This window comes from Solanum stenotomum, chromosome 2 (genome assembly GCF_019186545.1).
Source record: "Solanum stenotomum isolate F172 chromosome 2, ASM1918654v1, whole genome shotgun sequence".
NCBI classification, from domain to species: Eukaryota; Viridiplantae; Streptophyta; class Magnoliopsida; order Solanales; family Solanaceae; genus Solanum; species Solanum stenotomum.
This window is the reverse complement of record NC_064283.1, coordinates 11,957,174-11,983,415: the sequence shown is the minus strand read 5'-3', so window position 1 is coordinate 11,983,415 and position 26,242 is coordinate 11,957,174. Positions and strand designations below refer to the sequence as shown.

Here is a 26,242-nt window from a genome sequence, read left to right as displayed (position 1 = left end):
CAAATTATTGATAAAGTAGAAGGAAAATAAATTATAACATTTATGTGACATGGTTGAAAATAAGTTTTTTTCCTAAAATATTTATAGAGTAAAATAAATATTCTGTCATTATTGTAAATCATAAATAAAGTAGAATGAAGGTATATTGTACTAACATTTATGTGACATGGTTGAAATAATTTTTTTTCCTTCGATCCAAAAAAAATATTTATGTTTATATCGTTTGACTTGACACAAATTTAAAAAAGTAAATAATTTTTTAAATTTTATGATCTAAAACAAATCTCAAATATATGTGAGTAAAACACAGAATTCTATAATTAAATTATTTCTAATTATAGAAGAATGACAATCATTTTGGGACGAACTAAAAAATAAAGAGTGTCACATAAATTAAGACAATGAAAATATAATCCAATATTTTAGTCATATGATCTGATTTTAACCAATACTATTATTTGCAACTAATGAATTTAAAAGAAAAAAATTTCTTTTGTACATGCTTAATAATTAAAAGGCAGTTTCGATGCACTATAACTCCCGTTATGTGGGAGAGTGTGGGATTTAGGAAATTTTTTTAACACAAGAATTTAAAGTACGCAATCTAATTTATTTTGTATTTCTGCGACAGATTATTTTCATGATTTGAACTTGTGACTTGATGATTACGTAAAGATAACTTTATCAGTTACGTGAAGACTTTCGATCCTTTCAAAAAGACTTGTTCTCAAATTTTAAAAGTTTGGTTTTCCATATAGAAAATTTTACACAAGAAAAAGGAAGACCATTCCCATATAGACACATAAAACCAAACTTCAAATCATACTTTGAGGAGAAAAAAAAACACATATTACAGAGAGAAGAGCTGAAAATATGGGTCACATGGCATGTGGTGCACCAGCTGTGTCCACTCTTCTATCTCTCCTCTCCCAATTTCCACCCCACCCCCACCCCCCACAATCCAAAGCTAGAGTTTGTTCTCAAAATTTCAACTATACATACCCTTCTTACCTTCCTAAATCTGCCTTTTGACTCTCTTCACATTCTACTACTCCTTTCCCTTTCTCTATTTGTCTGTTTAAAACTTCTACTAATCCTATCTTTCTTTTCAGAAAAATATGGAACCCCTTCAAGAACTCAAGCTATAGATTCAAGAAAATCTCCATTTAAGCTATAAAGTTTCAATCTTTGAAGATGAAAGCTCACAAAACTGTGTTTTACCAACACCCTTTAAGCTTAAACAAGCTTTTCTTTGTTCTTCTTCTTATCTTCTTTCTTCCTCCAGCTTCACCAGCTTCTGTTAATGGTCTTTTTAAAGACTCCCAACAGCTTCTTTCCTTTAAAGCTGCACTTCCACCAACCCCAACTCTGCTTCAGGACTGGCTGTCATCTACTGACCCTTGTAGTTTCACTGGTGTTTCATGCAAGAATTCTAGAGTTTCTTCTATAGATCTCAGTAACACTTTTTTAAGTGTGGATTTCAGTTTGGTCACTTCTTATTTGCTTCCTCTTTCTAATTTGGAGTCTTTAGTGTTAAAGAATGCTAATCTTAGTGGTTCTTTAACTTCTGCTGCTAAATCCCAATGTGGGGTTTCTTTAGACTCCATAGATCTAGCTGAAAACACAATTTCAGGACCTATTTCTGATATCTCTAGCTTTGGTGTTTGTTCAAACCTTAAGTCTCTTAATCTTTCTAAGAATTTCTTGGACCCTCCTGGTAAAGAAATACTTAAAGGTGCAACCTTTAGCCTCCAAGTTCTTGATCTTTCTTACAATAATATCTCAGGTTTCAACTTGTTTCCATGGGTTTCATCTATCGGGTTTGGTGAACTTGAGTTCTTTTCTCTCAAGGGTAACAAACTAGCTGGAAGTATTCCTGAATTAGACTTCAAGAATTTGTCACATTTGGATCTTTCTGCAAATAATTTCTCAACTGTTTTTCCTTCATTCAAAGATTGCTCCAATTTGCAGCACTTGGATTTGTCATCCAACAAGTTTTATGGTGATATTGGTTCTTCACTTTCTTCATGTGGGAAGCTCAGTTTTCTCAACCTTACCAATAACCAGTTTGTAGGTTTGGTCCCTAAACTACAAAGTGAAAGCCTACAGTATTTGTACTTAAGAGGGAATGATTTTCAGGGTGTGTACCCAAACCAGCTTGCTGATTTGTGCAAAACTGTGGTGGAATTGGACTTGTCATACAATAATTTCTCAGGTATGGTTCCTGAGAGCCTTGGCGAATGTTCAAGTTTGGAACTTGTTGATATTTCCAACAATAATTTCTCTGGTAAGTTGCCTGTTGATACTCTCTTGAAGTTGAGTAATATGAAGACTATGGTCTTATCATTCAACAAATTTGTTGGTGTTTTGCCTGATTCTTTCTCTAATTTACTGAAATTGGAGACTTTGGATGTGAGTTCTAATAATCTCACAGGGGTTATTCCATCTGGGATTTGCAAAGATCCTATGAATAACTTAAAAGTGTTGTACCTTCAGAATAACTTGTTTGAAGGTCCTATACCTTCCAGTCTAAGCAACTGTTCACAGCTGGTGTCACTTGATCTTAGCTTTAATTACTTGACTGGGAGAATACCATCTAGTTTGGGGTCATTGTCAAAGCTGAAGGATCTCATCCTTTGGTTAAATCAGCTTTCAGGGGAAATCCCACAGGAGTTGATGTACTTGCAGGCTTTAGAGAATTTGATTCTTGATTTTAATGACTTAACTGGACCAATACCTGCAAGTCTTAGCAACTGTACCAAGTTGAATTGGATTTCATTGTCAAATAACCAATTGAGTGGTGAGATACCGGCTTCTCTTGGTCGTTTGTCGAATCTAGCCATTCTTAAGCTTGGAAACAACTCAATCTCAGGGAATATACCTGCTGAGTTGGGTAATTGCCAGAGCTTGATATGGTTGGATCTCAATACTAATTTCCTGAATGGCTCCATTCCGCCGCCTTTGTTCAAGCAATCTGGCAATATTGCAGTGGCATTACTGACCGGGAAGCGATACGTGTATATCAAGAATGATGGGAGTAAGGAGTGCCATGGAGCAGGGAATTTGCTGGAATTTGGAGGGATTAGACAAGAACAGCTGGATAGAATCTCAACAAGGCATCCTTGCAATTTCACAAGAGTTTATAGAGGTATCACTCAGCCAACATTTAACCACAATGGCTCTATGATATTTCTTGATTTATCTTATAATAAGTTGGAAGGTAGTATCCCAAAGGAATTAGGGACCATGTACTATCTGTCTATATTGAATTTGGGGCATAATGATCTGTCTGGTATGATTCCTCAAGATCTTGGAGGCTTGAAGAATGTTGCAATTCTTGATCTGTCATATAATAGGTTCAATGGCCCGATCCCGAATTCCCTCAAAAGTCTTACATTACTTGGAGAGATGGACCTGTCAAACAATAATCTCAGTGGAATGATTCCTGAATCTGCACCATTTGATACATTCCCTGATTATAGGTTTGCAAATAATTCTCTCTGTGGGTATCCTCTCCCCCTACCTTGTAGCTCGGGGCCGAAATCAGATGCAAATCAGCATCAGAAATCTCACCGCAGACAAGCATCGTTGGCAGGGAGTGTGGCGATGGGTTTGTTATTTTCCCTCTTTTGTATCTTTGGTTTGATTATTGTTGCCATAGAGACGAAGAAGAGGAGGAAGAAGAAGGAGGCTGCTCTTGAAGCTTATATGGATGGTCATTCACATTCTGCTACTGCAAACAGCGCCTGGAAGTTTACTAGTGCTCGTGAGGCGTTAAGCATTAACCTTGCAGCATTTGAGAAGCCTCTCAGGAAGCTCACATTTGCTGATCTTCTCGAAGCCACCAATGGTTTCCACAACGACAGTCTTGTAGGCTCTGGTGGTTTTGGTGATGTCTACAAAGCTCAGTTGAAGGATGGCAGTGTTGTGGCCATTAAGAAGTTGATACACGTCAGCGGACAGGGTGATCGAGAATTCACTGCTGAAATGGAAACCATAGGGAAGATCAAGCACCGGAACCTTGTCCCTCTTTTGGGCTACTGCAAAGTAGGGGAAGAAAGACTACTGGTTTACGAATACATGAAGTATGGAAGTCTTGAAGATGTCCTGCACGATCGGAAGAAAATCGGGATCAAGCTGAATTGGCCTGCAAGAAGGAAAATCGCCATTGGAGCTGCGAGAGGGTTGGCTTTCCTACACCATAACTGCATTCCACACATCATTCACCGGGACATGAAATCAAGTAATGTCTTACTTGATGAAAATTTGGAAGCCAGAGTATCTGATTTCGGAATGGCAAGGTTAATGAGTGCTATGGACACTCATTTGAGTGTCAGCACTCTTGCAGGGACTCCCGGATACGTTCCTCCTGAATATTACCAAAGCTTTAGATGTTCGACAAAAGGAGACGTTTATAGTTATGGTGTCGTATTACTTGAGCTTCTAACCGGCAAACAGCCAACAGATTCAGCTGATTTTGGTGACAACAATCTTGTCGGATGGGTAAAGTTGCACGCTAAAGGAAAAATAACTGATGTCTTTGATCGAGAGCTATTGAAAGAGGATCCAAGCATTGAGATTGAACTTCTACAACACTTAAAGGTAGCTTGTGCTTGCTTAGATGATCGACATTGGAAACGTCCCACGATGATACAAGTTATGGCTATGTTTAAGGAGATTCAAGCAGGGTCAGGCATGGATTCGACATCCACAATCGGAGCTGATGATGTCAATTTTAGTGCAGTTGAAGGAGGGATAGAAATGGGGATAAATGAAAGTATAAAAGAAGGCAATGAGCTAAGCAAACACCTTTGAATGCACTAAATCAAGAGTTTGTTGAAAGCTCACAAATTTTCCAAAATCATATGCAAAGAATTGCCAGTGTAATTTTTAGCCAATTATTGTATGTACCACTAGTTCCCATCCATAAAATCTTGTGTTATTATACATAAAAGGAAGGTTGTTTTTCTTTTTTAAAACATGTAACAGTGTTGTATATAAATAGTGTATGAGTTTGTTTTTGCTACTTTTAGCTTTTTGTTGATTTTTGCTTCTTTTTTATTTTTTGAGATACATTAGCATTAGATTCACATCTATCTAATCCTTAACTTAAAAGCAACTGTTAGACTTCTGACCTCATTGATGGTGACTAAGTTGAAGACTATTTTTGGCCCTTTCTTCAATGATTTTTCATCTGTTTCCTCTTTTTCTTCATCTTACTCTTCTGTTCGTCTCAATTTATGCGGCATATTTTTTTTTTTGATATGTCTATAAAAGAAGGAAAAAGGGTGAAAGGAATAAATATGTCCACCATTCATAGTTTGACTCAAAAATATCTTTGTCGTCAATATTTTGGTTCAAAAATACTCTTATTGTTATTTAATTGGTAAAAAATACTCATTTTTCAAATAAGTATATTGTTTATTTTCTTTTTAACACATTTTTTTTTCTAATAATATTTTTTAAACAATATATTTATTTGAATAATGAGTATTTTTGATCCATTAAATAACAATAAGGGTATTTTTGAACCAAACTACAAAAGGAGGACATTTTTGACCCTTTTCCCATAAAAGAATGATATATCTTTTACTTTTAATGCAATGATTTATAGGTCTAAAATTCATTTTGGATCACAAATTGCAAATAGTGTCCTATAAAATTGGGACAAAGAGTTTTTTACTTTTAAAAATGACTTAATACATAGTCATGAACTTGTTAAACTTGTCCAGATATTTCATTTAGATACTTGAATTAAGATTTGTTCTAGTAACATCTTAGTTTTTAATATTAAATGTTTTAATTTTTGATATATTATTTTTATATCTCATCTCATTCGTCTGTTAAATAGTTAAGTTTACCATATAAAATATATCAACTCATTTAATTATACACATTCACCTCAATAAATCGTAAAATTTCAGTCATTTTCTACTTAAGCTTGTGGTGGATGGAATTGTTATTCCTAGACTCCATGTATTCTCTTTTTGGTTGCTAATATACATGTAGGGGTCTTGCCTAGCCCCATACTATCTAATAAATGAATGAAAACACACGTAAAAGTTTTTTCGATATTTAAATATTTTTTAGGAGTTGAGACTATCAGAATTGAAACATGACTTAATTCGAATGTGTACGTGAAATATTGAGACAAATTTAGAAGGTTGGCTATACATTAAGCCTTAAAAAATTGTAGCATGTCAATGCATGTCTCTTGTTCTGCATGTGTGCAGTTAAGACATCATATCCTTCATTCAACTACAGGTTTTGCAGGGCCTTTTAGGCTCTTCTTCTTGCCACCTTCCTAACTTTGAGAGTTTTCTTTAATAATAATTGTAGTTAATCATTAATAAAAGTCAAATTTGTAATCTAAGAAAATAAATTAAAATATGTTGTAGCAAGTTAAAATATACTAATATTCTAGATTATTCAAATTCTTCAAAAAAATATTGCAGCAATTCTTAAAAAATGTTTTACTTTGAAAAAACTCAGTATGTATTCATTGATATTTTTGAAAAATTCATGTAAAATAGACGATTCAATATTGCTCTTTCTTTCATCGTTAGATATCTGGTACGAAGAAAAACATTTTTCAGCAACCAAATATCAATAAATATTTTCGCTGAAAAATATTTTTTTTTTTAAAAATAAAATCTAGAAATACACCCTTACTTTTTTAAAATTTGCTCTCCAATAATTAAGGGTCTATATAAAAAGGAAAATAATATTTCCATAATACAGACAGCTAGCAATGCTTTGACCATTCAACTAACGTATTTCTCCATCACATGATTGAATAGTTTATTTATATCTTTAATCAAAAGAAAATTGGAAAATTATTTGCATTTCCCACCTACTCCTCCCCCCCCCCCCCCCCCACCCCCGTCCTTACTCCACAGACAAGGTTGAATTTATAATTAGTTATAGATTCAGAAGATACTGATAATTTTGATTTAAATTTAAATTTGTATATATATAAATATATTTTGAATTTAGTAAGTTATTGTTATTCAGCGGTCAAAATATATTAAAATAAAGAAAAAAAATCGGAGAAAAAATAGAGTTCCAAATTCATAGAAAAATTGTGTTTTCTTGAAGAATTTAATTCTCTTCGACCTGCTAAAGGTTTAGATTAATTTTTCTCAAAATATAATGAAACACTGTTCTACAATATAGGCAATCGAAATTTGATGATATTAATATTTATTAGTATATGGGGGTAAAATTTGAATCTCGAGTCACACGTCTACCTGTTTCATCAATGTTGAGCGAGCGTCAGAACATAGATAGCACGGAGATAACCTCTCTAATGTCGAGTGTGCCTTCATTTCACATTGATGCAACAATTTATTTTTTTTTGACCTATTAAACGGGGCTTTGTAGAGAATAAAAGATATTAAAAATCCCCAAAAACTTTGGATTTATCTTTTTGTTATCATCATTCCCTTAGAATTCCCATGGAGAAGGCCTTGAAGCCTCCCCATGTACTATTCCTTTGTACTGTACTTGTTACTTTCTTTGTACAATTTTTACTATTAAACACATTAATAAAGTTGTTTTTGTGTGAGCCACACAAGTCATCATTGATATTTGTGTTAACATAAACTATCTTAGTGTTTTGCCCTGATTTTTTTACCTTATTTGAAATTTATTTTTCTCTTGAAAGAAAATCATATTATTAGCATAAATGTTTTACCTTTTCCTGAAAGGAAAATATAATTTTCTTTCATATTTGGTTTATTCTTTCCTTAGAGGAAAAATTTGGAGATCTATAAATTGAAGATCCTATTCTCATAACATAACACAATAGCATCCACAATGTACATGAGTTTTAGTTTATGGTGAGATTATACTCCCGATAAAATTTATGCTTTCAATATTAGTTTTTAATATGTAGGTCGATTGATCAAACCATATTAATAATAAATATGTCTTTAATATACTTTTATTTGTTGTCTGATTTGTCAATCATATGATTTGCAATTGTAAGTTTTCGCATGACGCTTCAATCACTTTCGAGCCCAACATTACATATTAAAAGATGATACTTTTTTCCGAACCTTGCTAGCACATGAGATGCTTTATGCACTAGACGGTGTAGTAGTGCAAACAAATTTAACCCTTCATTCTTTTCCATAATGAAGCACAATTTTTTTTAACTATAAATGTTCATTTTGATTATAATTCCCAATTATCAATGAGGTCTTGAGTTGCACAAGTGGCACTTTCACTAAGATAGTTACAATTAGTACTCATATTTGTGACATTGTAATCTTAAATTCTACTTTTAAGATGACTAAATAGACCTCTCATTTCATTAATTAATTTTTTTTTGCCTTTGCACGCTTCATGTAATGTGTGCATGTGCACGTGTACTCTTTGCTTGAAGACTATGCAATTCCCATAATAAAAGCAAGAAAAAAAGGATAGATTTTGCAACATGTCCAAAGTGGTCCTTTTTGCAAAAATTGTTGAAAACCTACCAAAATTATAGGTCCTATTTTCAAGTTTTGGATCGAAAAACAATGTAATTTGGTCCCTTCAGTACAAAAAGAAATATGACTTGATAAGCTTATAAGCTAGTCAAATCCGCTTATAAATATTATTTTTTTGTCTGGATTTAATTTTGATTGTCAGTTTAGTTCAAGAAGTTTGTCCCAATATTGCTGTAAGATTAGAATTTCAAAATTAAAGTTGATAATTGTTTTTAACCATACTTTGATAGTAATGAAGTATGCGCAATACTATTGAAGAGGAAAATCAATCAATCTCTATTTAATAGGAATTCTTAGTAAATTATACCTTACATTTATTAATTCTTAATGAATATGAAACAAACGGATGATATACTTTTAAATAAGTTTATTAACTAATCAACTATCCTAAATGACTACTTAGACTATCTTTACCTAAACACACAAATTATGTTATCAATTTCAACACATTCATATAAATACACAATTACTTATTTATAAAATATTTTTAAAATCAGATACAACACTTTGACAATATTTTTTTTATATTTGATATTTATCAACTATTACTACTTTTAATCAAATATCCTAATTGACTACTTAGACTATCTTTACATAGCTAGACAAATTATGTCATTAGTTTTTAATACTTTCATATAAACACACGATTACTTATTTTTAAAATCAGATACAACACTTTGACAATATTTTCAATATTTGATACTTATCAATTCCTACTACTTTTAATCAACTATCCTAAATGACTACTTAGACTATCTTTACATGAACACACAAATTATGTTCAGATTCACCACTTTCATATAAACATACGATCACTTATTTATAAAATCAGATTCATCATTTTAACAATATTTGATACTTATTAATTACTACTACCTTTAAAACTAATAATTATACTACTACCCCCAACCCACCCCACCCCACGCACACACACCTTCTCCCCACCCATATAACAAGAATATATAAAAAGTAGAGGTATTGAATTCCAAGGGTGGACCAAACAAAAAAAGGGTCCCATTATTATAAATTACGATGCATGCACGCAAAACCAATTGGATTTTTATAAATATCACTTGGATTATAAATTTTCACCTTAGTTTAATTTAATAAATTGATGAAATTCAAAATTTGTCCCCTTCTTATGGACAACTTGCCATCACATATGCTTAATGTTATGTGCTTTGTGTGTTTCTGTGTGCTCTAAAAACTTAAAATATGTTCAATTTATATATCGCTAGATCTCTTTATAACAAAGATAACAATTGTCAAAATATTTTCTAATTATTAATAATGAAACTTTGTTATAAAAAGAATATATTTTGTTATATAATATGAAAAATTGTTTTGAAAAAATATGAGTCATTACAATGATGAAATATACATTTTTTGCAAGCTAAAAGTGTTATTTTTTAAATCTGAAATTGATAAGACAAGACGTGTTTAACTCAATTTTTTTGAGATAAATAGTTTTATAAGGACGATAAATATTTAGAGACTAGAGTTATTTTGAGATAAATAGTTTTATAAGGATGATAAATATTTAGAGACTAGAGTTATTTTTAGACTTTATAGAGCTATTAAAATAACTACTATTTTAGTATGCTCAACAATACTTATCCATTTTATAAAATTAATGGATAATTTTTCTTAATTTTTGTAATGAAATCAATAGATAATTTTATTCTTAGTTTCTAGTTTACACTTGTCATTAATTATAGTCATTTTTCTATTACATTTTTCAAGACATTGAGTTTATTATATTCAAAGGGTGATATAGTAAAATTATCCTTTTATTTATAGTTATCTAAGAAGTGTGCAAAATCAATAGTGAACAAATATTATTGAACAAATTGAGTACTTAAAAAAAAATATTAATACATTTCCCAAGGTTTTTATATTTTTTGGGAGAAAAAACCTTGACTCTTCTAAAACAGTCAGTTACGTATTATATTAATAATAACAAATACCTAAGCTAAAGGATTAAAGTATTTCATTCAACAAAGTCGATGTGTTTTATATTACTAGTGTTCACATGCATGTAAACTTCACTTTTAATAAAGTTTTTTTTTATAAAAAAATAATAAACTTTTTCCCAAGAAGTTGCATTATGCGTGTTTTTAAAGGTTGTACTTAAGACAAAATACTCAAATAGTTTTGATTTGAAATGTAAATATTATATTTATATGTTAGTATTCTCTTTTTGAGGTTTCACACAATATCCGATATTACTAATTCAAATTTATACCATATAAAATCCATTAAATAGAGAAACTCTCCCTATCAAGGTGTCTTTACTCTCAAAAGATACGAATTTCTAAGACATCTAGTTAAGTATGCCACAAAGGATTGTGGCATCTTCAATCAATAATATATGCCTATTATGATTTTAAATACATCTTAAAAGGATAATGCCTTTATTCACAAGAGTAATTTGTTATCTCATGTATTCATATTAGCAAATCAGAAATAATAAAAGATGAAAAGAAAAAGAAAAGAATTATACGAGTCCACAGAATCTACTGTGTGTCATTAAGAAATTAATCCCCTGAGGTATCCGAGGTTGTAAATTAATTCCTCCCAAGATAAAACGGATTAACCATTAAAGAAGTAATGGTACCTCAAACTTCTATAATTTCAACGAACTCAAAAGGACAACAACGAGATACACACAGACACGATCGATCGATTTTGTTTTGTAAGAAATGTATGCAAAAGCACTGAAAAATTCGATGCAGAAAAATGAGAGAAAATCTTTCTATTTATAGCCAACAAAGGGTAAAGGTCACAATATTTTTGAAAAAAGGACAACCTTTCATAAAAGTAACAACCCTTTGGAAAAGATACAACCTTTAAAACGGTCACAACCCTTTAAAAAGGGCTCAACCTTTCATAAAGATCACAATCCTTCGGCAAAGTCACAACCTTTCAGGAGAGTTACAACCTTTCATTTCCTATTCACACATTTAAAACCCAACATAATTATCTAATTATCCTTCTTTTATCTTAAAAAATTCCATTAATTTTTGGAAAAATAAGAGTGAATTTGAAAAATAAATAAAATATATACACTTTTTTTTTTCTTAAGCCATTATATACATTTGGATGAATTAAATTTTCCGAAATTATTCAAATTAGGGATCGGTGAATCAATTGCACTATTTTATTTTTAAAAATATTTTAAATTATTAACTATTTACGATCAGCTAACACAAACGAAATTAACTTTCTTTGACAGAGATGCATCCAAACACCTTCAACGTGCAATATTCTTGTTTGACCAAAAAAAGAAGAAATGACAAATTGTTTTATTTGTTTTTAAACAAATTCAATGAATTCAACCATGAAAATCCCAAATCTTAAAAACAACTGTTGTTCAAATTAAGACATCTCACCCTCAATCACAGTTACACGAAGAAAGAATAAAAAATCAAATAAACGAAATTTATTTTCTAATCATTCGATATTTAAAATTTATTTTTCACTGATTATTTTTTTTATTATTCTACATTACCAAATTTTATTACTTTTCTAATTAATTTAAATTGATATCGAATAAAAGTTAAAGTGCATAAGAGTAAAGAGATCTCAATCACACTTGTTAATTTTAATTTTTTTGTTACGTAATTTAGAAATAATGTCGCTAATATAAACATAGCAGGTTGTTCTTAAATATATTCTTACATAAATGTACAATCTTCATATGACTAGTTATTTTTTTGGTATATAACATTTTTTGAGTTGAAACCTCTTTCGAAAATCGTCTCTCTGCTCACTACTTCAAAATGACAGATCCTAGGAAGGAAAATAATTTATATTTTTCAATCTAGCTCACTGACAGCTAATATAAACCTACTTACCAACATATTTAATTAATGAGATTATTATTATTATTATTATTATTATTATTAACTCAAGTTGTTTTTTTGTTAAAAAATAAACAAAACTTTTATTCAAGCATGCCACACGGCCATTTACTGTCGGAAAAAAAGGACATGGAATTAATTTTGAGAGTGAGTCATGTGTGTTTGTTTTTGTCTAATCATGTGGATTACAACTTAAATAACTTTAATTAATTAGTTCATTCATTAATTAATTAGTTATGTCCTTGTAAATGTACGAACAAAAATAGTACAATTTGTTCGATTTTTTTCGTAATTAACATTAATAATTATAAAGAAAATGCCTTATAATTAGTGATAACAACTATTACTTCATTAAAATTTCGTACTAATTTTTGTCCCTAGCCACACAAATGATCCAGGAGTGTTTTAAATCATAAATTTCAAAATTCTTCATTTTGTTTTAAATTTTTTTTAATGTCAAGTTAAGTACTATCACATAAAATATTTAAGAAGTTCCTATAAAATACAATTACTAGTTTAAATCTCATGATATATATAATTGTTTAATAAGACTTTCCTTATTATTATTTTTTACTAATTATATATATAAGAATATATAATGATAAATAAACCATTATAACTATTCATTCCTTTTTCAATTGACGTGAAATTCTTCAATATCTCACCTCTTAATAAGGACAGATATACAATTTAATAGGAGATCCCAATAAATGAACCATGGCAAGTAGCCTTTAGACTCAAATAGGCCAATTTCAACTTAATTGTCACATCCAAATTGTTCACCATTGAAATTAAATTATACTATATGTTAAAGCAATTTCCTTTTTTTGTCACATAGCATATATATATATATATATATAGTTAAAAGAGAAGAAGTCTTTATTTATGCATTCTTTTTCAATATCAAGAAATCTTTGCTTATTTTGAGGGATATAGTAGCCTATTTTCAAAGATTTTGCTCACACCATTTATTGTCTCTATATAACACAACTTCTATCTAATTGGTGAATTATAACTTTAGCTCTACGAAGTGGAAATTGACTTTTGCCACAACTTGCAATTATTTTGAACAATTGAAAGATTATATAATTAGCTTATATAAATGAAAGGAATAAAATATATGCACACACACGTGCACACAAACAATTATATTGCCAGAATTAATTAGACAGCTATGTACTCTACTTGTTATTCTCGTAAGATAGTATCTTAGATGGTCTCTAATATTTGTCATTTTAAAAATTCAAGAGATTTGTTATAAATATAAAGAAATATTAATATAGTACAAAAAAATAAAAAATATTAAATTATAAAGAGAAGTAATAAATAAAAATAATTTAATCAAATCATTTTCTAGTTAGTATTTCTTTTGTATAAGCATATACAAAATAAAACATGACAAATATTAAAAAACGGAGGAAGCAACACCTAATTTTAAGATAAATACAGCTGGAAGCTTACTCATTAATATTGGGAAACCTTTTATTTGGTGAGACAAGATTAAAGATATAATCTTGATACCATCTCGTAGGACTTAGACTTTTCCATGTGGACACAATAATAATATTGCTTCACCTCAAATTATTAGTCATGATTTTAAAAATTATATATCTCAAATTAATGTCATTTAAAAGTTAAAAACAAAATTAGTTATATATATTTTTTATATTTTATCCTTATAAATAGTAAAAGTTTATGAAAACTACTAAGAACTCGATCATTGAGGAATGAGGACTAACACATAAATAAAGAAAATATTCAACAAATGGAGTATATGTTATGATATAAAACACTATTTTTTACCTATGATAACAATTATTTTGAAATAATTTCTTTTTACTATTCTAACTAGGTTATACCACTACCAAGGGAGTCCGATAAAGACCGGGCAAACCTACACAATAAGTTATAAATTATTTGAAAACATGAGTAGTTTTAACTCATATTTGTACTTGTGATAAATTTATTCAATATATATAAATAATCTATTATGAATTCAAGTATTCTACAATAGAATTCATAAATTTAAAATTTTAGATTGTTCTTGTTACAAATAGACATATACACAAATAGTCGCTTTTGTGGCCTCATCTTTTTAGGAGTTGACCATATTTTACAAAGTTAGACCACTAAACTCTAATGTTTCAGAAACAATCACTTTATTTAAAGTTTAAAATTGAAGATCAATATTCTGATGTTCGATCTAATTTTAAAAAAGTGGTCAACTTCTAATTCCAAAGTAACGCCCTTTAAATAAGAAACGTTTTATCCTCAATTCAAATTAATCAGATCAGTAACTTTTAATTATGACTTATAAGGTCTAAAGAAAAAAAACTTTAGAGGTGGGGTGTGGGAGAGACAAACAAAACCACATGGGGACATAGTTGTGTGGTTGAATGGAAGAAGAAGAGTGAGAGGGGAAGGGGTTAGGGTTGGATTGGGTTTATCCCAAACATATGGGCCAATGTCATTGCTGGTTTTGTCTCTAAAGGGTTACCCTACACAAACATTTATCTAACTTCTCCTCTTATTTTGCTCTCTATCCTTCATCACAATATGCCAAACCTACAACTACCATACATTTCTAATTTCTATAATTGATGATACACACAAACATACTCAATGGAAAAACTAAAACTTTAGACCAATTAATGTAAAGTGTCATTGTACTAATGAGTAGTACTCCATTGTTTCAGTTTATGTGTCGTTGTTTGATTTGACACGAAGTTTATAAAAGAAATAAAGACTTCTAATATTTGTGTATAAAGCAAGTCATATATGTTTGTGTGACCGCAAATTATCTCACTAAGGATATAACTAACATTTTAAAGCTAAATTGTTACTAACTATAAAAATACGATATTATATTTGAGACTTACTAAAAAGAAAAAGTGTATCACATAAATTGAGACAGAGTGAGTATTACTTTTTTTATAATATTTTATGTAGATTGGTATATGTGTCTTACTTTCTTTTATAACTTGTTTTAAAAGGGATTTTATCACCTTTTATATTTAGCTAGAGCTTTTTTAATTCCAATTTCTCAATTTTATTTTTAATGACATTTCCTTGTAAAAAGAGAATTATATTTTACTCTCTTAGGCTTTTGGATTTGTGAAAAAAAATACTCCTTTTACATTTTAAATGGATAATAAACTCTCTCAATCCTAAATCTAAGTAATTAGAAATGAATTGGATCATTCCATATAAAGAACCAAAATTTAAACTTCTTATTAGCTATTGTGAGCCAAAAGAAAATCCCAAAAAAAACATATTCATCTCTACAAATATTTACGTATTTTATAGAGAAGAAGTATTGAAAACACTCCTGAATTTGATATAAAATATTAGTTTCATCTCTGAACTGTTGAAAGCCTTAAAAACATCCCCTCTACTTGATTAACTAAAACTTAGATACACCCCTAATATACATCAGATCTGCTACATGACCTAGGAAGTGGTGTCAACCTCTTGTACGAGTGTGACATTCTTAAAAAAAATAGAGAAAAGTGTCGAAAACACCCTTAAATTTGGCGAGAATTTAATTGTATATTTCAGTCATATTATAAGATCGGAATTTTATTTAAATTCAATTAATTAAGTAAATAGATATTTTTAAAACTATTAATAGTTCAAAAATAAAAACTAATAATATGCGTTGAATTTTTATTTTTTTGTTACTTTTTCACTAGATTTTTTCACCTTCGCAAAACTTTAGTACAAAAAAGTGTTGTCAATTGTCATCAAACCCAAAATATATACCAAACAGTATCCAATAGTAAATATGGACCCCACATAATTTTACATGTATGACGTGGACAGTCAGTGATTGCCACGTTTCAAAGTTAATAATGTCAGATGTTTGACACGTAAGCGGCATCTTTTGCATGGGCCCACGTCAGCATCCTTTGTTGTGAAAATGACAAGAATAACCTTAGAAATTGTCAGCTAATTTGATGTAATATATAACGAATTTTCAACCTTATTACTTCAGCTAATATGGGGTTTTGGCGGCTGGCTTAGATTTCAAGAAATAATTTAGACGTCATAATATTTTTATTTTTATGAAATTTTTTTTAAAATATTTTGAATTTCATGCAAGTGGACAATATGGTCAATTTGGTGGTGTGAAGGGCAAATATGTCATTTTGTTGGAAATAACAAATTCCAAAAAAGGTCGATTTTTCAAATAAATTATATTCATTTCTTTTTGTTTTATATTGACCTATATATTTGAGTGAGAAAATAATTTCAGAAATAAATAAAATCAAAATTTATGATGTTAAGCATGTCATTATATATAAATAAAAGTACATTAAAAATAAAATAATATTGTGAAATGAATGACTAAACTAGGATTTAATTAAAATAACATCAACAAATTCACGGTAATTCTATAATATAATTTGATAAAAATATAATATTATTCGCGAACATTACCCCTACCATTACAATTGTCAAATTCGATTCACAAATAGAGTATCACTCAGATTTATCTAAAAGTAGGAATACAAATTAAAATTTAAATACACACATCGCTAGGAATATTAATATGAATTTATGATACACCTAATTATTAGAATACATTTAACAAAGATTATTAAATAAAACTTAAGCAATGAGTCAAACTAATAAATGTAATTATGTATTTCATTTACGTAATACTCTTAGCAATAAATAACAAAAACATATAACAAAACTTATGAGTTGAGCCAAAAGAATAAAGCGCTGAAACTCTTTTCCTAAAGAAACAAACATAAACAATATTTTTATTATGCTTTACATTTATTTTGATTTTGATTTTTATTTGCCGTTCGGTACCTGCATTAGAGTATGACTATTTAGAATTCACGGTAGGCAGGGCCCCATTCAAAGGGTGGTGACCCTTCCTATAAAGAAAAAAATTGTATTCAGAATTCAAACCCAAGACATCTGATTAAAGAAGGAACAATCACATCTACTGCACTACATCCATTGGTGGTTTATTATGTTTTTTTTTTTACTCTCCCATCCGATGCCCGGTATCTACATTTGATTCCGACTAAATCCGAATTTACACCGGAAAATCCCACATTGGGGAATAAACCGCTCTCTAACAAAGACGACTCTATACCCAATGAGTTACAATAATTGCTACTTATTATACTAATAACTAATTAATAATTTGCCTAATAATAATTTATTAATAATTGAATAAACTTACTTTCAACAACTCAGTCTATGTGATATAATTTGAACTATGAGAGTTGAACTTCTTTATTTTTATTGTGAATTTACATATATATTTTTCTTTCTTACACATTTAAGAATTACATAATTAAAAGTATTGTAAGTCATAAAAATTAATAATTTAAAATATTTAAAAAATATAAAAATAAATTATGATTAACAATATTTTTGTTTGACTTTGAAATCTGAACTCTATCGTATTTTATCCCCACCCCATTCCAACAGGAGGATTGATAGTATTTTCACTTCTCCTTTAGCGTGAATCAAATCTTCAATCTATCGATTGATAATAAAAGTATACGAACTAGGTCATATAAATTGGAACATAATATAATACTTTATGCACGAACAATGAATCATGCAAGCAGGACGTGAGCTGCCATTTTATTGGTCAAACATAGACAACCAATTCTTTTACTAGAATATATTTCGTAGAATAATAATAATATATTCACTTGCATGTATTAAGTCACATTCTGTATATTTTGGTTCAATGATTCGTATTGTGCCTAACAGAAGAACTTCTAATAATTATTATTATTATTTTAAAAATAGAATGATCTAATCTTTCTTAAATATATAAATAAAACAATTATTTATTCATTTAACTTCTTTAAAAATAAAATTGAATAATTGGGTAGGTTGAGGTGCATTTCAACAGGTAAAGTTTATGTTTAGGAAAATATATAAAATAAAAGAAATATGTACATATATTTTTCTCTAACGACGAGAGGCGAAGAAATAATCTAAAATTTTAAATTCAGAATGAATGTAATCTTATCATACGTATATATTTTAAATTTGTTCTTATATATGTTTACGTTGTTCGAGTTTTTGCCTGTATTGTGAACATTTAACAAATCACAACAATCATTATTTAGTATCAATAAATCCACTTATTTATTAATTAGGTTTTATACTCTATCGAATGATAAAAATGATATAAAATACCATTTTTGATTCTCAAATTATTATTCACTCATTCTTGTAATGAATAGGGTAGGTGTGTTTAATTGATCAAGTTGGAATTCTATAAGGTGTGTTTAATTTTAATTAGGATTTTTGAAGGCTATTCAACCCTAAACACTAATTCATGCCCATATAAAGAGTACCATATTCCCGCATCTCGAATATTCCGCAAATTCATGCAATATTAGTGATCAAGTCCAAATCATCCTAGTTCGAGAAATACCCTCAAATCATTGATAAATCTTATGAGAGAAGAATCAAGGGATAAACGGATTTGCAGCCGCAAAGTTTATCAATAAAATTATGTTTCTCATATTTTATTTGTGATTATAATTTAGTTTGTCACTTTAAAATTTGTTAAAAATAAATATATTCGATGTAATTTCATAAGTGATTAGTAAGATATGATGCACTTGTTGTTATTGATACAATTTGTCTACATAAGTTCTTGAAGTTGGTAAAAAAAAGGTGAATAGCAGTGTAGTGGTGAGACTGTTTCATCTTTTAAAAAAAATATCTCGAATTTGAGCCTTTGGTTATGGAGAAAAATTCTATTAGGGAATCACCCTCAATTGGGCCTTGCATTGTGCTAACAAGTTTAGTCTGCACTTCAATACAGACATTGAATACCAAAGCTTCAATATAGACATCGAACACCGAAACTTTAATATAGACATCAAACACCAAATATGAAAAAAAAAAATGGGAGAAAAAGTGAGTGAATATAATGCATTTTCCTTTTAATTTCATTTTCTCAAAATGAGCAATAAATAAATAATGTTTTTATAAAAAGAAACATATTTTTTAAATTTTAATGTTTAGCATCAATGAAAGGCAATAGACAAAAGAGACACGCGTGGAGTTGGTGATGCGCACATAAATGCTGAGGTTGACCGCGCACGTGGGAAAGTGACCGGAAGAGCTACGGGCAGCAGACAGCTGACGGGCAGTGTATGGACATCGATAACGATTTTTTTTTTTAAAAATATATATATATATACACAGTTATATATATATACAGTATTAGATTTTTAACAGTTTGAAATTTGTTTTTGCAGATTAGCCGATAAACTCATAGTAAATTAATAAATTATGATTATACTATTCGATATATAAAGTAACTTTCATTTTAGTTGTTTCTAACTCTATACTATTCTACTGTTTACTAGTTACTATTAATTCATGTACATGATTTATTTGATTTATCATCTTAATTTTAAGTATTTTTTTTTATGAAATCATAATATTAATTTGATAATGATCAATAACTGATATCTTGATGATTCTACAACCATTTAACATATTTATAAATTGATAAACAATAAATTATATCGATCAATGAATTAAATCAACTACAATTTTATGTCAATTCAAATAAGATAAACAAATTAAAATGGGGAACTCAAAAAATGAATGAAAACAAAAACAAAAACAAAAGAGAAGTTGATTTTAGGCCACGTGAACTAACATAATCTGTGGGTCCCGCAATCTTGTATCAACGTGTATTACTATATCAAAAATGACTTTTAGTATAATTAATTAACGGCAATAGCTCAATTACGATTATATATTTTTAACGGTAATTAAGACTCTTTGTTAATGTGTATATTTTTTGCCGCTGAAAATTATTCTAGTTATTGTACGTGCAAGTTCGTTTCTTAATTGAAATTGTATGAATAGAGAATCTGATTTTAGTTGTATGTGTTCTTTAAGCAGAAGCCGAATATATGCGAAGGTATCAATTGAATAAGTGGTCAATTGATTAAATATATATGTTTCAATTGCATAAGAGGAGTAAATTTTAGGAATAACAAACATAAAAATTATATTAGTGCTCTATAACTATAATTTTGTTATTTGCATTCCATAGCTAAATTATGTTTGCTATGGAGCATTTATTATGTATAAATCGCGTCGATTTGTAGAAAAATTATTGGGATTTGTATGAATATCACGTTCGCATATGCATATGTTTTATGTGTTAGGCTAGAGTGATGAGCAAGATTGGGAGAGAGAGAGAGAGGAGATAGGTGAGCGAGAGAGGGCAGAGAGTGAATTGTATACGTATATCGGTTATAATTGTATATATGTAACTACTATGTATATGTATCAATGATTGTGTTTGTATATCTACATAAATTTTAAATTAGTATACAATTGAATCGAGTTAAAATATTTGTATTTGTGTATCAAATCTCTCTCTCTCTCACTTTATACAAACACAAATTATACATTGTGTTCTGTATAATTTGTGTTTGTATAAAGCGAGGGGCAGAGAAAGGCAAAAGAGAACTGGGCAAAGGAAGATTTGTATTTCTATAATTATAAGTATATAGAACGGAGAGATATGTATAGGTATTTATATATACAGTCTCTCTCACTTCATACAAACAAAAATTAGCCTCTTTTCTTCCTCAATATGTACAGTAAAATTCCAAGTTTATGCACATCTTTCGCCAACTCTCTCTTTTCTTCCTCAACATGGGAGGTACTACCTATAGACAACCTGCTTAAGGCATCATCAACAACATTAGCCTTACCTGGGTGATAAAGAATACTCATGTCATAATCCTTGAGTAATTCTAACCACCTCCTTTGTCTGAGATTAAGCTCTTTCTAAGTGAACACATATTGAAGACTCTTGTGACAATGAATACATCAACATGAACACCATACAAATAATGACGCCATATCTTTAAAACAAATACTACAACAGCCAACTCTAAGCCATGGGTTGGATAATTCATCTCATGAACTTTCAACTGTCTAGAGGCATAAGCTATAACTTTACCATTCTGCATTAACACACAACTCAAACCAACTCTAGACGCATCACAATACACAACAAAGCCTTGCGTACCTTCTGGTAAGGTCAACACTGGGGCAGTAGTCAATCTCTTTTTCAATTCCTGAAAGTTTTTCTCACAAGCTTCAGACAATTGAAACTTCACTGTTTTCTGAGTCAACTTGGTCAAAGAGGACGAAATAGACGAGAACCCCACTACAAACCTTTTATAATAGCTACCCAAACCCAAGAAACTCCTAATATCAGTTGGAGATGTGGGTCTAGGCCAATATTGCACTACCTCTATCTTTTGGGTATCAACTCTAATTCCATCACCGGAAACTATGTGGCCCAAAAACGCCACATACTCAAGCCAAAACTCACATTTAGAGAACTTAACATATAACTCCTTATCTTTCAAAGTCTGAAGAACTATTCTGAGATGGCTAGCATGATCTTCTTCATTCTTTGAATAGATTAGTATGTCATCAATGAAGACGATGATAAACATATATAAATAAGGTTTGAAAACTATATTCATAAGGTCCGTGAACTCTGTAGGTGCATTAGTTAAACCGAACGACATGACCAAAAACTCATAATGACCATAACGGGTCCTCAATGTTGTCTTGGGAATATCACATTCCCTTACTTTCAACTGATGATAGCCAGATCTGAGGTCTATTTTTGAAAAATAAGAAGCACCCTAAAGCTGATCGAAAAGATCATCAATTCTCGGAAGAGAATACTTATTCTTGATGGTAACCTTGTTCAACTGACGATAATCTATACACATCCTAAGGGAACCATCTTTCTTTCTCACAAATAAGACTGGAGCGCCCCAAGGTGAGACACTCGGTCGAATGAAACCCTTATCTAGCAGATCTTTCAACTGTTCTTTAAGTTCTTTCAACTCTGCTGGTGCCATCCCATATGGCGAAATAGAGATATAACCAATATCTGGAGGAACATCTATACCGAAGTCTATCTCTCTCTCAGGAGAGACTCCGGGTAGATCATCTGGAAAGACTTCAGAAAACTCTTTAACTATAGGAACTGACTAAATGAGAGGTATCTCAACACTAGAGTGATTAACTCGGACAAAGAGATAGACACAACCTTTAGAAACCAACTTTCTTACCTTAAGGTACGAAATGAAACTACCCTTAGGCACTGTTGAACTACTTTTCTACTCTAAGACTGGCTCATTAGGAATTTGGAACTTGACAACTCGAGTTCTACAATCAATGGAGGCATAAAAGGCATGAAGTCAATCCATACCTAGAATGACATCAAAATCTACGATGTCTAACTTAATTAAATCAGTCATGGTGTCTTTGTGATTGATGGAAATGACACAATCACGATAAACTCGCTCAGCTAGAATAGACTCTCCAACAGGTGTAGAAATACAAAAGGGTTCACAGAGTTTCTCAGGAAGAACATCAAACTTATTTGCAACATAAGGGGTTACGAAAGATAAACTTGCTCCTGGGTCTAGCAGAGCATAAACATCAAAAGTAAAGACTTTGATCATACCGGTGACAACATCTGGAGAGTTCTCTTGCTCATGATGACTAGTTGCATAGAGGCGGTTTGCTCCTCCGCCAATACCGGATGTAGCTCCTCTAAGTGTATCCCTGTCTGGTGGTGCAACTGATGAAGAATGGGCTCTATTGCCCTAATCTCCACTACCTTGCCTGTTCTTAGGGCACTATTTCATGAAGGGACCCTCTTGTCCACACTTGAAACAACCTGAATGGCCATCACGACACTTACCTGGGTTGATCCTATCACACCTTACACATGCAAGAGCCCAGTTACCTCATTGTGCCATACTATCATGAGACTGTGCAGGTCTAGCTCTGAAGTTCTATAAATTCTGGCCATTATACTCACATTTGTTTGTGGGTGCAGGTGCACTAGCAGATGATGAAGCAGGTCCCTTTTGCTTCTGCTGAAAGTATGAATGGTTCACATTACCTTTCTGTTGCCCAGACTCATTCCATGTCTGAGACTTCTTGTTTCTGAATACCTCCTTATCTCTCAGTTTCTCTTCCTCAACCTGTTGCATATAGACCATCAACCTTGATATGTTCATGTCACCAATTAACATAGTTGCCCTACCCTCTTTGCTTGATAGACGGTACAACCCAGCAACAAATAAACGCATTCTACTCCTCATGTCCGCAACCATCCCTGAAGCATAGCGGGATAGTTGGGTGAACTTCAACCTATACTCATGAACATTCAAAAAATCTTGCGTAAATGTGAGAAATTCTCATACCTTGGCCTCTTTCAGTTCTCGGGGAAAGAAACGCCCTAAGAAGGCCTCCTCAAAATATTCCCAACTCGCAGATGGTGCATCATCAGCTCTATCCGCTTTCTACTAGTCAAACTAAGTCCTAGCAATATTATTCGGATGATATACAACTAGTTCAACTCTCTCAGTATCGGCAACATACATAACCTCAAATACCTTATTTCAGTTCCTCAACAAAACTCTCTGGATCCTTAGTAGTGCTTGAACCCGTGAAACTTGGAGGATTCATCCGTAAGAACTCCCATATCCTCGAAGTATGAGTCACTTTCTGTCTAGCTCCTCTTTGTTGCCCAACATGGTTAGTCACAACTTGGCTCAACATCTGAATAGCCTCACAGAACTCAGCATTGGTAACCTCTCATTGGGATTGCACTTCAGGTGCATTAGGTACCCCTTGCTCCCCAACATTACGCCTAACAGGACGACCTCTAACAGCCCTTCGTAGTGGCATGATTATCTAAAAACACGCGCAAGCACGAATTAGAAGGAAACTTTTTACAAATTAAGCTCTACGCACGAAATGAGTATGAAAGAAGTGACAATATTTCCTAAGTGTTGCAGCCACTTAATTATAGATGTGGCACGCTTCACACCGATAACTAGGACTCTACAAACACGGCATCATAGACTCTCTTGGATCCTTAAACTCTCGGCTCTAGTATCAAGTTTGTCACGCCCCGAGCCTACACCCTGGACATGGCTGGCACTCGAGAACCATTCATGGCCCCAAGCGAACCCTTGGCCTGACTTACTTACTCAGCGAAAGGCTCTATGCATATTTATATTGATCAATAACATTATACTCACTTGAATAATAAAATATTGAGAATGCTTAAAAAGTCAAACATTCAAGTTGGCCAAAATGGCAACTCAAGCCTTAACATATGAAATGATAATGTAAAGACAACTGAACTAGTAACTGTCTGATTGTCTATGAAGTCTCTAAAATAAAGAGAGATATCGGGACAAGACCTACGATCATCCTAACAATGAAATACTGAAAGCAAATGATAAAAAGATTCCTCCGGAATGCAAGGAGACTCACCAACTGACTCTGAGTGCTCAACTAGATCAACGAAGCGCTGGATGCTGATCTTGGTTACCTTTGTCTGCATCATAAGACGATATGAAAGGAACACTTACGTTGGTTTTACTCAACTCCTGAATAACTTAACTCAATATAAAACAATAAACATATGCAACATATAGAAATCTTGTAAAACAGTGGAAAACAACTTAGTTCTTTAAAGAAACTGCAATAACAAACTCAAGTCTTAAAACAAAGTTAAAACGTTTGTGAAAGACTTTAGAAAATTTTTATCAACTTCTCTTGACTTGCTTCTTAACTTCTAGACTTGACTCTTAACTTCTCTTGACTTTGATCCTAACTTTCCTTGAATTAGATTATTTATTCAAGGTTCATGATCTCATGTTTATGGATGATTTCATGATGTTTAGATGTACCTAAGAGTGTTGGAATCAACTAAGAAACATAGGTACCTTGCTAAGCAACAAGTACGAAATGATAGGGAACGAATGGGGAGAACTGGCGTCCCTGGCTCTCTGAGAGGTGCGAGGCGCCCACCCTCAACATTCAGAGACTGGTCTGGGCCGTTCTGGATGGCGCGGCGCCCCAAGGGTGAAGATTCAGAGAGCCTTTTGGGGCGCGCTGGCTGGCGCGACTCCCCACCCCTATCCCAAGGTATTTGACGACTTTTCTTCTCCGTTTTTCATCTCTAAACCCTCTAAACTTCAATGGTTCCTTCCCCAAACAGTTAGAATCATTTATAACCTCAATATATGATAGATTCAAATCGAAATTACACCCGAAAACATAAATCAAATAGCAAGAAACTCTAACAACACAACCCACAAGAAATTCAAACGAAACTTTCAACAATGTTCATCAAGAACTCAATTTCTAAACTTTCAAAGACTTAAATTCGCCGAATTGAATCATGATTGGCGTGTGGGTAAAATAACCCAACGCTATGTGATCTCACATACCTCGTAGGGCTCACCCCTTAACGAAATCCACAAGTTAAACTCGACAATTTTGACGAATCTTGATTTCTCTTCTCCCTTCTCCTCCTTTCTCTTTTCTCCAAGCCCTAGCGTGAAACTTCAACTTTTCTAAATTGACTAAAATCTGGTTTTACCCTAATTAACTCCTAAAATGAATTAGAATAATTATGTAAGAAAAATACTAAATTACCCTTCAAAAATCCGGATTAGACTTTCCTTATTCAAATAGCCCAACTTTCAAAGGGCATAACTCACTCATACAAACTCGGAAACGCGTAAACTCACCGGCGTTGGAAATTTTATTCCAAGAACTTTCCCACCACATCTAGAAATACACCTAACTCTTCTTGAGTTAGGATTTATGGCTGTTTGAAGTTGACCAAAAACTCAGCTAACATACTTTACAATTTTCCAGAATTTCATATACTTTCCAAAAATGATTTTTTCCCCCCAACTTTTAACTCTTTCCTAGCTATTTCGATTTGCGAGATGTTACAAGTAGGAAGACCGCAGCTTGAACGCTGGAAGGTGTTTGATGATGTGAAATTCAAAA

At 31.5% G+C, this 26,242-nt stretch overlaps 1 protein-coding gene across 1 annotated transcript; it reads left to right on the top strand.

Moving 5' to 3' along the window:
- Positions 1-992: 992 nt before the first annotated feature.
- On the top strand, positions 993-5,032 carry LOC125855206 (systemin receptor SR160). The gene has a single exon (XM_049534898.1). It carries the CDS (start codon positions 1,195-1,197, stop codon positions 4,813-4,815), a length of 3,621 nt encoding a protein of 1,206 aa, XP_049390855.1. The 5' UTR covers positions 993-1,194; the 3' UTR covers positions 4,816-5,032.
- The last annotated feature ends 21,210 nt before the right edge of the window (positions 5,033-26,242 follow it).